General features: G+C 46.2%; 1 protein-coding gene across 1 annotated transcript in view; it reads right to left on the reverse strand.

The window, feature by feature from the left end:
* The window catches only part of NOTCH3 (notch receptor 3), a 209312-nt gene that overhangs the window by 102283 nt on the left and 89930 nt on the right, over positions 1–17099 (reverse strand). Inside the window, exons 3-5 of the mRNA XM_078681656.1 lie at positions 9567–9709; positions 6174–6509; positions 12–134 (exon numbers count right to left, since the gene is read on the reverse strand). Of these exons, the coding sequence (XP_078537782.1) occupies positions 12–134; positions 6174–6509; positions 9567–9709 (602 nt within the window). The remainder of the gene's footprint in view (positions 1–11; positions 135–6173; positions 6510–9566; positions 9710–17099) is intronic.

Here is a 17099-nt window from a genome sequence, read left to right on the forward strand (position 1 = left end):
ACCCTTCTTACCTGTCCACTCCGGAGCACACTGGCAGTTGTAGGTGTTGACCCCGTCCACACAAGTTCCTCCGTTCATGCACTTATGGCCTGGACAGTCATCAACGTTGATCTCACAGTTCTGACCATCGAATCCTGAGCAGCACAAAAGGGAACAGCGTATTATAAGGTGGAAATAAAGTCCAAACTACAAGCATCATGAGCAGAACACGTTGCCTTTACACCTTATGAGCCATGGTGTAAAATCAATCAGTAAGATAGTTTCTTCAACCGTGTGTAGGGCATCTCTTTTCAACTGTCACCTTTACTTCACAATTGTTACAATACGCTATCCACATTGCAAACCCAAATTTCGTCCAAGCACAGAAGACCCCATCTTACCAGAGAGGCGAGATGGACAGAGGAGCTCAAGTCTAAAATATAGTCTAATTTCAGATGATTAACATTTTACTTAATTTAAAGAACCTTGTGGAATTTGTAAACTGCAACTCTACCAGTTGCTGGGTAGCAGCACTTAAGTAAAGAACTTACTGGAATGTTTACCACCCCTCATGGGTTCACTCAGTGTGCAGCTACCCACCCCTCATTCCACCACTTTTGCCTCCTGAGTAGGTTTTAAAGGGCAAAAGCACCACCAGGCTCAAAGGGTGTTAGGGAAGTCGTGCTCCTTTGCTCAGTAGTTACAGGGCTGTATCTCTCTCACCAAGTTCACCCTACAGGATCTGAAAGCCCAGATTCGTGGTATTCCTTCGCATGAGGCCCTCAAGTTAGTAAACTCCGCAGCACTGCTCTCGTGTAAGGAATGTCGCAGATGCTAACAAAAACTTGCAGCAGAGAATGAATACACTGAAGTCCATACAGCCGTCTTGCAAAGAGCAACAATGTGACAGACAAAAGTGGTACTACTTGCTGTACTTGTAGTGAGACGTTAAGATTCAGCCAGGAGGCTGCCATTTGCCTCGTCACCCTAAAGGAAAATGAATCATAACACATTCCTGAGTGTCAGCGCAACCAGAAGAATTTAGACCAAAGGCCACATATGGGTGTCTCAGCTGTCTAGGCAGAAAGGTGCTTCCTATACAGCATTCCTCTCCTCCAGGGTAGAGAGTATTCCAACACCAAAAGCAGCCTCCGGTCAACGCAGGCTATAGTAAGAAGGCTGGAGACCTAATGCTCATTGAGATGGAAAACAAAGAGCACCTAGAAAAGGTTTTTTGCCCAAAGCTCTCGCTGGTCCTCATAACCTTAAAAGAAAGCTTGTGCTCCCAACTCAAAAAGGAAGATTAAATACCCTTTAGGAGACCAACTTCAAAATCCAAGAGTTCAGAAAGGTTGTTTTGATAGAGTCAACGTTACACCTCAAGTGACAAGCGTCTGCTATAGTCGTCGCAGTTGTAGCGGATGGAAACATTGCAGTTGCTAAAAGGATACGTGTCAATGCTACATAAAACCCGTGGATGAATGCTGCAATCCTGAGATAAAACAGTTTGCATCTAATATGCTAGCATATGGACTTTTTTATTTTAGTAATCTTTTGATTATTCCATACAAAGAAAATTTCCCTTTGTCCATGCTTGTGCAAAAATTCTGAGGTACCTAATGTTTTTGAGTATCATGATGGAAACATGCCTACAGCTCACTAGAGAGGCATTCTAATCCTGCCAACACTATAAAAAAATCCATCCAAAACAACTGAAGTTAAGTGCCAGGTAGGCATCTAGTTTATAGAATGCTGCTCAGGGAGCAGTCTTTGGACGAGCACAGTGTTTTGTGCCCACAGTTTCTTCGCCAACAGTCATCGTCGTACTCGCCCCTGCCAAGCGAGGGAGGAGCCCGTAGACGGGCAGATACTCCAAACAGAACACGCCTGTCATATGTTCCCTAAAAGGGTGTGGGTGTAGCGTCTACTCCCAGAATCCTTTGGCTACACGCGTCACAATGAGGGGCGGTCTGTCCTGACCCGATTAGCGAGTACAACAATCCTGAGTCACAGCAGGAGGGCGGGATGACAACATCCAAGGAGTGAGGCACTGGGTGGAGACAAGAACAGGCAGTACAAGCTCTGCCAGAGAGAAAGGGATTCAACAACCATGATGATATCAGAAGATAAACGACAAAACCCAGCCAAATCCACAGAAAAAGAAGACGGATCGTATTTTAGATACGCACTATGTAGAATCCCAGACATGTATTACCCATATTCCATCAGCCCTGCCAACATTTTCATTTAACCCACCGAGTAAATGTGGCTGACTGGAGCTGTGATAGGAGTTCATGGTTGTAAAGAAGACGGTAATTATCTAGTCTGTTTGAAGGAGATCTGCTCCCTAACTCCGCAGTACACACCGCTGATTGTGATACGGGGATGGCACTCGGAGCCAGCCAGAGACAACCTGCTCAAAACACACTGCTTTTATCACTCAGACATGGAAGTACAAGGTGGTTAAATGTCTTCTTGGGTTCATTTAAAAAGCTGTACGACAAAGACCCATCGTACAAGGAGGCACATCACTGCCACAGGCAGACGCTTCTTGAAGACGTGGATCCCAGGAAGTGAATCAACCGTGTGGGCAGGGAGTAGCCCGAGGTGTTAGGGAGATGCCTGCTCCACACTTCTTGTACACTGGCTGCACAGACATCTGCTCGCTGTGTTACAGGCAATCTTCTGAATTATTTCCTTCCCATCCATGAAGCGTTTCCGTCTTCTGTTTTACCCACTTCACGCCCTACCCTCTAACTCACTCAAGCTTCCTATGAGCTTCCTGCCGGGACAATGGTTCACTTTGGGACTCCCAGCGATGAAAAACAAGCAAATTAAGTGCCTGGTGCAGAAAGAAAAATATGGGATTTGGAGACGTGGGTTGATCAACAAGACGCCACTACCAGTACATGGCTGAGATCCATAGCCATTTGCAAATGAGCCAAAACTGGGAGGTTCCATTAACACGAGTACTAAAAGCTTGGGCATATAGTGAACGAGACCCCTTCTCTGTGCACAGCCGAGGCACTGTTCAAGTCACCAACAGGAAAAAATGTGGGGTTCATGCATTCACAATCTAAGAATGAGAAGATTGGGCTCATTGTGATCAAGTCTGGGACTATCAGCTCTTTACAGCAATCCATACTTGGTCACAAACTAGATGAATGTAGGCCCTTTCGAAGATGAAAATAAAGTCTTGGCAGCAGGGCTTTAAGTGGGATAAAAAAACTGGGGGGGGGTCTCTCAAAGAGGAGAGATCGGTGTAATCCAGGGCGTGGATTAAAGCACGTACTCTAAAAATCTGTGCTTAGCATAGTGTGCCACCCGACTGGTATTTTGCTGCTTTGGTCATTGCTCCAGATATATAATACAGCAAGTAACATTACACCTACAACAAGCCAGGACTGTTGGCTTTACCAACGGTTGTTAGCTGCATAAGATAAATAAGCAACAACTACGGCTTCGAGGTATATATTATTGAAAATACTTCATGATGAGACTGTGAAAGAACTATAACGAGTCTCCATGGAGTTACATCAAAGGCAGAGAAGGGTGGTACTGCTGCAGAGGTAAGATGCCATTTTTTTTACCCTGGAGGGGAGGGCAAAAATGGAGAGCCCAACAGGTATCCGTCTCAGTCCCTATTTCCACTATGGGAATGATGCTGCAGCAGTGTAATGGGACCACTGATACAGAAGCAATGCACATAATACTTCGCTGGTGGGCACACAGCAGCTTCCACGACTTTTAACACTTATTTTTGTGGTTACACTCGGTTTCCCTTAAACAAAGCACTAAGAAGCTGATGAGATTAAGTCCGCTGGTGTAGCCCTTGCTTCTGTGCGCCTCATAAAATGGAAAAAAAAAATGTAGGATATTCATTCCTCAATTTTATCACATGTGAAAGATTCATTCAGAAAATATTCTTTCCTACGATGCACCGCATGCCATGGGGACGAGGTAGTCACACCCGGCGTAAATCCCTCCTCATAAATCTGGTTCAGCCACTTGTAAACTGTTAGCCATTGTCTGGCGAACTCCATCTCCACCCTCTGGCCTTTTGACTCCCAGACCTCTGTAAAGTGAATAATTTGTGGGTTTTTCCAAACTTTTATCCTTGCAGATAGCACTGCAGGCTTACAACAGCTGCTGGAAGTAGCACTTCTAATATTCATCTATTCTAGCCAAACCCAGCCTCGGTTCCTAATCATAAAAAACAACTACAAAGACATGTCGACCTAAAGCACATGTGCATACTGTCTGGAACATGTATTGAGGTAGAGTCAGAGCTGCACATTCCCAGCACTGAAAGGTCTGCATCTACATCAAGGGAGGACCTGGCCTGGCAGTTCGGGCTGGACTGTTCCCATTGGGCGCAGAGTCAAGACAGATTTGCATATGGCTGGGTCCAAACTGGAATGGCATGGTGAGCAGCATGGTGAGCAAAAAAATGATGGATTTAGGCCCAGATCTTTGTACTGGGATGAATGTATGACATTGTTCTGCATTCTGTCCATCAATTGTTCTTTTTGCATTTGTCACCCCGAGTGGGATGGGTACGCCCAGACGTGGGTCCTGTGCTCTCCATGCCACTGGAGTCAAGCTATCCTGGCGATGAGGGCTGAAAGCCCGAAACCAGTCCTAGGATGCTTGTTTCCAGTCGAGGGAGGACATGGCCTTGCCGTTCGGGCTGGACTGTTCCCATTGGGTGCAGGATCAAGACTGATTGCATGTGGCTGGGTCCAAACTGGAATGGCATGGTGAGCAAAAAAAACAAAGGGTTTTAGCCCATATCTCTGTACCTGGGGGAATGTATGACACTGTTCTGCATTCTGTCAATTGTTCTTTTTTGCATCTACATCAAGCTCAGCACATATGTTGCACACACAGTTGCCCGCACACAGTGTGTAAAATCTGGTCTAGCCTAGAGGCTTCCACTGAGCTCCACACCAACCAGCAGAACTCCTTGCCATCCTGGCAAGCACAGGGCCACACAAATTGGTTGATGAGCCTCAAAGCCTTCTGTGCTTCCAAGTAGCCGAATATCAGTTGTGTAGAGTCAGGAGGTCGCCCTCCCTCATGACCTGGCAGGTATTCTAGAATTCCAGAGCAGCGACCAATGATCCACCTCTTCAAGCCACTCCATCTTGAAGAGTAGCAGCACCCAAAGCAGCAAAGGTCGGATAACTAACCAAATTTGGACTGGTGCATTCATCCACATTCTCTTGCAGCAGCCAACACTGCGCTGCCCTGTTAGTTGCAAGTGTGCTACAATCACCAACCCACTGATCTTGCAGCGTCCAACGCGGCATATCCCTGATAAGTAGAATGATCCGCAAGCATGCCGCCAATGCGTTTTACCTGGACCAGAAGTCTGCGTTCTTTCATCACTTTCACAGCAGCTAGAGCTGCAAATATTACCGTAGTCCTTCCCTTGTTCTCACAACACCCAATGCTCTACATCTGTGATAATGAAAAGTCAGCTACACCTGTGATCCCATTGCTCACCTAACGCTGTGCACCCCTAATGAATAGCATATTAGGTGTGTTCCCCTTTAGCCTCTCAGCACCTAACGCTGCACGCATCTGAATTCACCGCAATCATGCTGCCACTGTTAGGCCGCTCTCATGAGAGCGATACTGTACTCTCCGAACAACTGTAGTTTGAGCACAACATTTAAACAATTTCCAACACTGAAAGTGTTGAATTAAGCCCTGGAAATTCAAAGATAAAGATGCAACGTTGAAAGCCCTTGACATCATGGTATCTTCTTTGGTTACAATTACAGCTAAGAGGTCAACACAAACAATGAACATACATAGTTGTGGTACTTGAACTTATCAATAGTATTCTCAATGTATTTGTTTCTTGGAACTAAAAGCTTTTAATTGACAAATGCTTAGATTCCGCTCTCACTGGACACAAGCACTATACACATAAGAAACCATTACCACATTCTGACTACTTGTGTGTATAAGAGGAGACAATGTCTGGAAACCAGACATCCCGCTCACTGGAGGCCATTTTCTCCACCACTACCCCAATTTCGATTCCCATTTTGCTAACCTTCAGCAGTGGCCTCAGGTAGTCCGAAGAGCCGATGCCTTCACTGTACTGTCACAAAGCATAAACACAGACCCTCAGTATGCAATGCCATCCTTTCCACTCTCCAGAAGAACAATGGGGAACTTACCAGGTAAGCAGGCACATTCATAGGTAAGGTCGCCCGTTGGCCGGCAGGTGCCTCCGTTCATGCACTGTGATGGTGAACATGGCACGTAAATGTTCTCGCACAGCTGCCCAGTGTACCCAGTCTCACACTGGCATTTGAAGGAGCCGGGGGTATTAATGCAAGAACCACCATTTTGGCAGATGTTGCGTGGACGGCACTCATCCACATCATTGCGGCAATTCTTTCCCATGTAACCTGGGGAACAGGTGCAGTTGTAGCGGCCATTCCAGTTTATACAGTGAGCACCATTTGCACATGGGTTGGTAGCACAAGCATCAACCAGGGAGCAGTCTTGTCCTGGAAAGGGGATAAAGGACATAAAATCAGTCTCCAAGGACACCATAAATGGAAGTAAAGGCAACTGACGAAATAATAGGCAGCAATGCAACACATTCATAAAAAGTACAGCTGTAGCAACTACTAAGACAATTTAAAATGCTCAGATGTAAGCTGGAAAATCACGATCTGCAAAGTTACTTAGCCTCATCCCATGCAAACAGCTCCTCCACACATCTCATCATGGTGGATTGTCAACCCCTCTTCATTCTGACACCACCACATCCCTCCCACGTCCCTCTGTGGCATTCTCATTTATTTGTTACAGAAGGCAGCCTCAACCTAGTTCCTCAACTAACAAAGGAGCGACCAGAGCTTATTTTAGAAACTGTGGAGAAGTTAGATATCTGTTTGGATCACAAGGTAAAATATTTCTGGGTTTGCATTGGCCTCCTAGCTTTGTGGCATGCCTGCAGGGTGCCCTCATCCATGCATGTGGGTTTTCCAGGAGACAGGAGCATGATTTGAGGAGTGGAGTCTCCCATCCCACACCACATCTTCGCAGACCTGGCACCATTGAGCAATGCTTAGATCAGGCATCAAGACAAGAGATTCACTCCCAGTTCTAGGAGCACTAACTAGCGCCACAAGAAAATGTTGTACTATTTCGAGGAGCAGAAAATATTCCTCCTCTTTTCTTTGAGAATTCATGTGACGTTTGGGAGGTCTGTAAATCCGAGTGGGGAGAGAGTGTTCCAGGCATTAAGAAAGACAGTCTGAAATATACTGTTCTCACTCTCAGAATGGAAATGATTGGATAATCCAGGGAAGAGCAAACCCTCCTCAGTGGAATGTGGTCTCGATCTGACCGATCACAAAAAAAACATTACGGATTACCTAAAACTAGGACCGTGAAAGACGCTGGTCTTGACTTGCAAATGAAAGGATTTACGCAGAATGATCAACCTTAATATTGGATTTGGCCTATCCCGACTAACTCCTAAGCATTCAGAATCGGAACTGTAAATCTTTTAAAGGAAATGCACATTAATTCCTTCACACAGCACCAAGCAGCGCACAATGTAGGGATTTTGCAGTATGGCTCAGAGCCCCGTGTATACACACTATGAACACCTCATGCATGGCTGGTCTAGCAGAGGAAACATCCTTCAAGGTAAACAGCCAGGTTCACGGTTGAGTCCCTTCAGAGGCCACACCACAAGAGCCATGGTAGGCCAGGTGGCACAGGGAGCGAGCGTGAGCAAACACGGCTACGTAAATCGGGCTGACAAGAGCCCCACGTGTTTGTTTTGCAGGATTGGCCACAAGACATTTAGGAAGCCCGCTGGCAGTCAAACGGTTATTGTTGGAGGTAGAAGCCGTAACTGTTCCCACGCGAGGCCTGCCAACTAACGTAGCTCCTGGCGGGCATAACAACCCCTCTCCGCATGGCAGAAAGCATCACGTGAATGGGCCCCTCCCCTAGTATCTACGGTTTCTCTACATAAACTTTTTTTTTTTTTTTTTTTGCAGAGTTTTATATAGCGCGAACTAGACCCGAACCGAATCAGGTATCAGAGCGGTTTACATAGCACCAGTTACGTTACATGAGGACGGACACACATTCAGTTTAGGCACGGGTTGCAGCCAAAGGAAGTGAAGTAAAAAAAACAACAAAAAAAACATACCCTACCTGCCACTTGTTAAATGCACTCTTGGCAGGCCTGGGTGATACGGACAGCCTCTCTCAAAATTTAATTAGGAAATTGTATCTTTTTTTCCAATTTGGAGTTTGTATCCTCATCATAACAAGCAAACCAATACAGTAATACTCCCAAACATTGCGCCATTACAGTTATCCAAGATGCAGAGCCTATTACAGTTTTATATTGACAGCGACATCCCTTTCCACTCTCTTTAGTTCCTGTGTACCAGCTGAATAAACAACCTTCCACTGGTTCTCGGATTTATCCAACACACTTATTTCGATGCGCTGATACCCTAGGGATGCAAAACAAGGCTGACATCAAGTTGGTCACATAGAAGGATGCTCGACTTAGGTGGCACTATGGCAAGGTCCACAAGTACTCTAGTCAACAACGGGGGATCCAAGCCTCCGGGGTCCTTTTAGAAGATTACTTGGACAAGCCCAGCACATGCCAGTCCTTTGCCAAGAAGGTGTGCTCTCCTGGGGCCCAGTGGGGATCATCAAGGTATCCATGACCTGTTCGTGGCTGGCTGCAATACTTTGTTACTCGTGCTCAGGATTCATTCATGGGGTCACGTCTACGAAACTTAATCAGCGAGAGATACCCAGCTACTAATACGGTGCAACATGCAGGCAAGAAGAAGAACTCCTCACTTTGTAGCTGGCTTCTGCTGAAAGAAATTGGACCACACCATGACAGCCCCTCCTGTATGCCCCGATCAGGGCATTTGGTACTGGCATCAGTTCACACCTTTTTAGGGGATCAAATGTGATTTTGCACTTAATTTGTTCCAATATATAGTTCTTCAATCTGGAGCAGCAATTTATTTACAGTGATTCAACCACCATTTCGCTTTCATCCACAGTAGCACTTTGCAGAAAGGGCCCTCGTATGGAATCACGCGCCCTCGAGAAATTCACAGCCCTGCTGCAGAATACTGCCATTTTCTGAGCAGTGAGATTGGTCTGCGTCGGTGGTTTGATTTTGATAGATAATGGTTTAGCAATTTTCCATAATTATAAATTCAAGGTCATGGCCTGCTTTTTCTAGATTAAGTTTCTTAGAATCCCAAAGCTGCGGGAGACCCTGGCAGGGGTGAAGAAAGCTCACTGCTGATCTTTTGCCCCAACAGGATCTGAGGTCATCTGCCCTGGCACAGATCAAACTAACAAGATTTTTGCACACTAGCTTTTGGCAGCCTAGTGCAGCGCTTTCTCGCCGTTCCACGTGGCAGTAGTCATGGAAGGGATTTCAGCACACAGCAATCGGGTTTTCAGAGTACAAAAAACGTTAGAAGAACTTTATACACCCACTTCAGCCAACAAACCAGGGCCACATCTTGCTGCAAGAATTCTGGTGCACCACTTACCTCTGAATCCCTTTGGACAGTCGCACATGAACTGCACAGTGCCGTCGATCACAGAGTTCGTACAGATCCCTCCGTTGCGGCAGGGTCCTAGGTGGCAGGGGTCTTGGAACTGGCATCGGTCACCGATCAGCCCTGGGCGGCACCTGGCAGGAAAACACAGGTGTTTAGATGATACTGCTTTCCTATTTTAACCTCTTCCCGCCCCTCAGAGGGACCAATAACTAGAAAGGAGCAACTCCAAACATGCTTTCTGGGTGTTGCCCATGAATTCCCACTTTTAATAGCTTGCTTACTTTAGTTTATTTCCAGAAACAAGCATTGTTGTCTGCCAAGACTTCACAGGATGCAGCAAATTCAAAGAGACAGATGGGATAATACAAGTACATTATCCCTTCTGATGAACTGCGCTCCACAGAACAGGGAAGACTCGCTTCTTATTAGGAAGGTGTTCCTAGTGATGCTTTGGAACTAACATGGCCTTTTAATTCACATTCGCCACACCACATAATCAAAACATCTTCCAGAAGCCTCCTCTCCTCCGACTGATGGATAAATAGAGTAGGGATTCATAAGAGAACCACCAAGGGAGGAAGACTAAGGCACCTGGCACATCTAAAGACCAAGATCAATCTCTCACAACATTTGGAACATTAATCTGCTCATTTCATCCCAAGCTGACCGTAATACTGAAATCGATCAAGTGATCACTGCCTCTACGCAGGAAGCAAGAGAGAACCACCACCCTTGGATGGAGCCAGTTATTAGTTCCCCTGGCCTGTAAGCCACTACAGAGAACACAGTCCACTAAGTTGTCCAACAGGGCGCACAGTAGATGCGAAATATAATTTTCCATACAAGACAAGTGAGAAAACTTGTCACAGCACCTAAGTGGGATCAGTATGGGACACATAGTTTACAGTCTCCACAATCAAATTGCACTTTCTGGAGAATAATTGTTCACTTTGAGGTGTCGAAACCGATGCATTTTCGAAAGGAGTCGCACGCTGTTTGCCCTACCCTCGTTTCTGGTACATCAGTTCCAGATACCTCCCTGGGTGATGGTGCTCCCAGGAAAGAGGTTAAAGTCCCCAATTCAACTTCCCCCCCACAATGAACAACCCTAACAAGAGGAGGATCACTTCCACATATAAAATCAGCCCCAGCAAGAAGTCTAGGATGTCCGTCTAAGTTATTGGCTTGAATTCATAGATGGAAGAATATCTCCATCCACAAGCAAGATCCAGAACACATTTTTGCATGGATTAAGTTTTCAGTTTTACCAAGGTTATTCAAGAAATCATAAAAAGAGGCAATATTTTTTTATAGAAATAGTGCCAACAACTTCGTATTACAGTTTAGCACAATGAAATACATGCTTCTGAGGCGCGTACCTTAACGCCTCAAAAAAAATGTATAAAAAGGAAATGTGCAAATAGGCAAGAGTCTCTACATTGGAGAGTTTTAAACTACTCGTCGTTTAAGTAACCAGGTAGCTCTGCTGACCAAGAATGATGCCATTCCTGAAACTGGGTTACAGGGTCCTCCTGGCAATGCTCACACCACTTCAGTGAAACCACCAACAAACGGCACAAACCGGACTTGCCCCCGTGCATATCAACGCATAAATGGGAGAGAAGGAGAATGTATTTCTTAGCCCAATTTACCTGCAATAGCAGGCTGCGCTCAGCCGTGGAGAGCAACAAACTCTGCATATTTCACACACACACCATACTGAAGCCCTTTTAAATCCTCATTGAGACCTCTCTGCTTCCTCAATCCAGTTGGCATATATTTCTCTGGACTCAGCCCACTCCAAGCAAAAAGGTACATGAGTATAATTAATACAAATCCAACATCCTAACTTACCTAATGCTCACCGAATGCCCCCAACTTTAAGTACCCAAGGAGAATTGGTACGGTCATGGAAAGATTCAAAACCAATGCCCTCATTCAAACCCTGAAAGTCTAGCTGTTGATGCCTGATACTTCCTTATAAGAGGAAACAAGTACCGCTCTTCTGTTCCACACTGCAGGCATGGGCGCCCATCCTTAAATTGTCAGGCTCTACCGCCACCCCAAGTATATTGGCAACAGGACCCAACTTTTTTTCTTCTTTTTTTAAAATCAAAGAAGCCAAGCACCTGTGTCCATACATGAAGGCTTTGGGGAACTACTTCGACACAGTAAAAAGCATCAACTGTGGACGGGAAAGATGGCGGGAGGATAAACAGGGAGGAAAAGCAGACAAAACGTATCATAGTTGAAAATCTTTGGAAGGTGACAGTGGTGCCCATCACACACAGCACTTCGAATTGTACAGTATTTTAATCACAGTGGATAACATGGAGGTCTTCCGGTCAAATGGGAATGCATCACACGACGCAAACCCTGTTGCGTCAGGTGTTCAAACAAAACATCAATTGTACACCCTTATTCAAGGTGGTATTCTAAGAGTCTGACAGCTGCAATCTATCCATTTATTTCCCTTCGAACTGTGCCGTTGTTTTCGAACTACAACATATACGTTTTACCCCAAAGACCACTGATTTTTTTGATTTTAAGTTTTTGTAAAGGCTTGTACGTATGTGATGCATGATAAGTATTTTTTTAATGTCTATTTAAATCTTGTGGTTGATAAATGAACATTCAAGTTCAGGCCTCCAAGTACATCTCCAGTGTACATGAATGTGAATGGTCAATGTCTCCCGCCACTCCGCGTGTAGTAACTGCAGAATATTTTACATTGTAATCCCGACAGCGGTCCTTCAAAATGAAAGCTCACGTGCTCCATATGTGCTATTCTAAAATACATTAAATGTATATCACCATTCAAGGAGATTAGCACATAGCAAATAAATACATAAAATTGCTGTTAAGTCTACGTTGTTGCATATACTTCATGCACACTGGTTATTCGCATACCAACACCTATTCAAGTAGCTCTCCAGTCAGTGCTTTCAATTAACAGGTACCGTCAGGAACAGAGTACCTGCACTTTTTTTTTTTTTTTAAAGGGAGAGCACCAGCATTTCTCAATAGACATGCAACGCTTTTAATGGGAGTATACGGTCGCTCCTTAGAAGCAAAAAGGGTACTTCAGGATAGTGAGTGCTAGTCCTTCTGGTATTCCTAGTTTTTTGCCATGAGCTGCGCCCTCAGGGCAGCACTTTATGCTGTTAAAAATTACTACTTTTCAACCATTCCTAAAAATACTTGGGGATTTTATAACTTTCAGACTATTGTGACAACTTTACCTATATGGCACCACCCTACATTGTGAAATTATAAACCATAAATAATCTGTTTTCCCCATATTTTGAGTATTTTTTGGTTCTTATACAAGTGAAGACTATGTCCTTAAGGTGAGGTGACCACTACCTCCTGGAAATTGAAATGATGTCTCTAATAGCTCCCTGGTCTGAAAGTGCCACCTTGCATCTCTTCCACTGCTGGTGATCCCACTGTATCTTCAAACAGTCTGCAGAAGCTGAGGCCCTATCTTGAGCTGTCCATCAAGCTGCAACAGTCATTAGCTGAACTTATTCTCCTCACCCCCAAAAATATCATTGGTTCTGGATAGTGGGATTAACCATAGCGGGTGTTAACCATTAGACCAAACGATGAATCAGACCCAACCCAAGTACTAGCTAGCCTTCACATGCATCTCTCTGATCCACAAGACGCGCCCCCCCATCCTTGAGGCGAAGCCCAAGTACAGCACTCTGCTCTTCTTAAGTTACAATGTGGTCAGCTAGGTGCATTACTAGGGAACCAGCTGGAGAACGCCCAGAACTAGACATAGAAACCCAATAGTACAAACTGGTCTCAAAAATCTGTGCTATTCAACTCGTTTCATCCCACAGCGGGCAGGGAGTGTGGCATTTGCTACCACCCAAGTAAAGAACTGATTGAGTGAGTAAAGAAACATTTCCACCCTCATACTTTACAAATTACTTGAGTTGCCATGTTACAAACTTGAACACAGCTGAGTACACGGTTTTTGTACAACACAGCGGGTAACAGGTTAGAAGTTGATCAGATGTGTGTAGAGGATTTTCAACTATTAAATTCAGAGCAGCCAATGAATGAAAATGTCTAGTTTGCTCAGTCATCACAAGCACACCAAACACGTCCTATCTTCAAGAAGGAAAGTTCGAGAAAATACATACAACAATGCCTATGCGTTCTGCTTATGCTCAAAAACAAATCAAAATGACACATACAAGAAGGAGCCGAGTGTGCACACAGAACAAGGGTATCCAAAGTATCAAGTTATAATGTTTCATCAAGCGGCATTTCAGTTATCAGGCTTGACAGTCTGTTTATTCAGCAGTCTTTTGTTTCTTTGCTGTGCTTGTTATCTGATTTTTCTATGTATTTAAAAATGTCAATACCTATTTTCTGACGCCTTATGAGGCCTCAAAGATTTTCAAGTGGTCAAGTAATTACCATGTGTGCACACTATATTTCTATGATTGGCTTTCAGCAATATAGTAATCTGAATGTTTGCACACAACTAACGTGTCCCCTGCCTCACTGAACGAGCATTCCATTTGCTCATCAGAAGATGGGGTGTCTGAGACTCCAAAATCCTACCCACGGCACCACAGACGCATTTTATTTCCACTTAGTTGAATTAAAGTGATTAAAAGCTACAATGGTTTAATGTTTGCAGGGGAGTAACCTCGCATTCAACATTTCTTTACAGTCAATCTTATCGAGCACCCCTCCTTCCATTTACCAGCTCAGTTGATAAATAGAAGTGCACTTTGGTGAGCACAGTAAATACTCTAAGCAAAAGGGCGCAGATAGTCAAAGTAAAAAAAAATGAGAATGAAACAATCTTTGCTTTTATGCTGGAACTGGGAGGTAAAGAATATGCGCAGGTGAAAAATTGAGTCAGACATGTTACTAAGTCCTATGTACCGACAGTGAAGGAGGCGTCAATATAGTCACTAGGTAGATGTGACCCAACCCCAGGGCTTGCTTGACACACCTGCGACGCGCCAGGACACCCGCATGGGTGAGTGACAGTGCGCTATATAAATACATCAAACACGCCAGGGTCAGTCCTTCGCCTGTGAGGCTCCGCACTGAGGCCCACTCTTCCTGTCGGTACCATGAAGCCACCAGACCATCCCCATCGGAGCCCTGAGAGGGGGGCGCTCTGGGAATGGCGCAGAGGGCGCGAGATAGCACCATAGACTCGTTCACCTGCTCCGAAAGAGCACCCTTGGGGAGTGCACACGGCACGTGGCTTCTGAGCTCAAAGTGAGGCTGTACACGGCCTCGAGGCACGAGGACCAGCCTGGCGAGGTCTTCTGCTGCCTCCTGAAACATACAGCCTGGCTGTGCAACCTCTCCCGCCACAGCCAGCGGCCGCAGGCCCTGGCGCGAGCGCTGCCGGCCCCGAGCAGCTGGCCGGGATGCAGTCGCGCGCCTCCTCGCGCCGCCGCCGCCGCGCGCGCTTGCACTGTGCACGACAGCGATGCTTGGAATGGGGCGCGTTTCCTCGCAGCGAAGCGGCAACAGCTGAAACAATCCGAGGATTAATGTTAAGTCGGTGACACCGAGAGTGACAGGTGCAGCCGCCGGAGGTGAAGACGCGGGCTAATTATCAATGGCAGGGAGGGGGCCTACATGCCACTTCAAACCCCCTCACCAGCCAAGAGGTCTGTGGGCCGGGGTTGCGGCGGGTTCGGGAGAGCTTGCACAGTCTGGTAGACCCTAGGAATCTGGGGGCAGCAGTGCGTGCCTGCAACAAAAAAAAAGTCAGGGGGGGCAATAGGATAAAGAGGGTGAAGAGGGGTGTGGAAGAATCACCCCATTCAACCATAACATTAAAATGATTAGAAGCATAAAGCAGCCACGAGAACCCGCCAGATATGTGACGGGCACAGCGGTCGATGGCGTGCACTGCACCATCAGCCGTACAGAGGGAGGGGAGGGTCCAGCGGGCCTTGTTGTGGTAGTGTTTGTGCAGGCCTGGCAGGGCGGGGGCGAAAGTGCGGGCTCCCTGCACACTGCAGATGGGATCAGTTAAAGCAACTCCATTTAAGCCGCACAGCTTGTTCACATCAAGCGTGGAGAGCAGCGCGTAGCTCCAATTTCACTCTCCGAGGACAATGCAGCATGGTTTTCCCACACTGCAGACCCTCCTCCCAAAGATGCCGCCAAAACTAAACCAACATTCCCACAGGCTGCCGCTGGGAGCACCTGACCAAATCCATCTCCTACTCTGAATGGAGCGCACCAGTGTTCACCAGATTGGACACTGGGGGGGGGGGGGGGGGGGGGGGGGGGGGCGGCAAGGCCCAAGAAGGCCAGAAGACGTGTGTGCCAAGCAAGGCTGGCTAGACACAGAAGAACTGGAGACTGAAGGGACAAGTAAAGCCAACCAGAAAGCGGGTGGGCCGACCAAGACCAGCTGGAAAAATGGTTGGAGGGAGTAAGGTGAGCTGGAAAAAAGGGTGGGCCGAGCAAGACCAGCCAGGAAAAAAGAGTGGGCCAAGCAAGGCCAGACGGAAAAATGGGTGGGCCAAGCAAGGTCAGAAGGAAAAATGGGTGGGCCAAGCAAGGCCAGACGGAAAAATGGGTGGGCAGAAGAAGGCCAGACGGAAAAATGGGTGGGCAGAAGAAGGCCAGACGGAAAAATGGATGGGCAGAAGAAGGCCAGACGGAAAAATGGGTGGGCCAAGCAAGGCCAGACGGAAAAATGGGTGGGCCAAGCAAGGCCAGACGGAAAAATGGGTGGGCCAAGCAAGGCCAGACGGAAAAATGGGTGGGCAGAAGAAGGCCAGATGGAAAAATGGGTGGGCAGAAGAAGATCAGCCGGAAAAATGGGTGGGCAGAAGAAGGGGGGGAATTTAGGGCATACTGTCCAAATACCGAATTGGTATGATAGGTATTACTGTCTTGCGACTGGATTCTGGTCGCAAAACCGAAATGCTTACCCACCAGTTTAAAACTGATGGTAACACATTCTCAAAGGGAAGGGGTCCCATGGGGACACCTTCCCTTTGAGAATGTCAATATTTTCCCAGGAGCAGGCCGTGTTCCCACGGACAACTGCCTACTCTTTAAAAACAAACTCCAAGGTCTAATTTTTTTCTTTTAAAAAGCTCTCTGTATTCCTTTAAGGAAAACGTGCTGCATTTAGTGGGGAAAAAAAGATTGCTTTATTAAAAAGCAATTACAGACATGGTGGTCTGCGGACCTCAGCAGACCACCACCCCTGTGACGGCTGTGAATCCTAACGGATTGCAAAGAGTGATCTACATCATTAATATTCATGAAGTAGGTCGATTTGCGACCTACAAGGAATCCCTAAATGAAACGGAGTTTCATACATTAGGAATACAGATTTTCTTATTGCGATTCAGAGAACAATCGTAATTAGGAAATCAGTATTCCTAATGTTTGTACATCTGGCCCTACGATCTGGCAGGTTAAAGTAGGGATATTTGCAGTACACAGAAAGGTAGGTAAGCCTGGTTCAGACGTCAAGGCAGGAACGGATGCATCAAAGTAGAG

The sequence above is a fragment of the Lissotriton helveticus genome, chromosome 1_1, assembly GCF_964261635.1.
Source record: "Lissotriton helveticus chromosome 1_1, aLisHel1.1, whole genome shotgun sequence".
Lineage (NCBI taxonomy): Eukaryota > Metazoa > Chordata > Amphibia > Caudata > Salamandridae > Lissotriton > Lissotriton helveticus.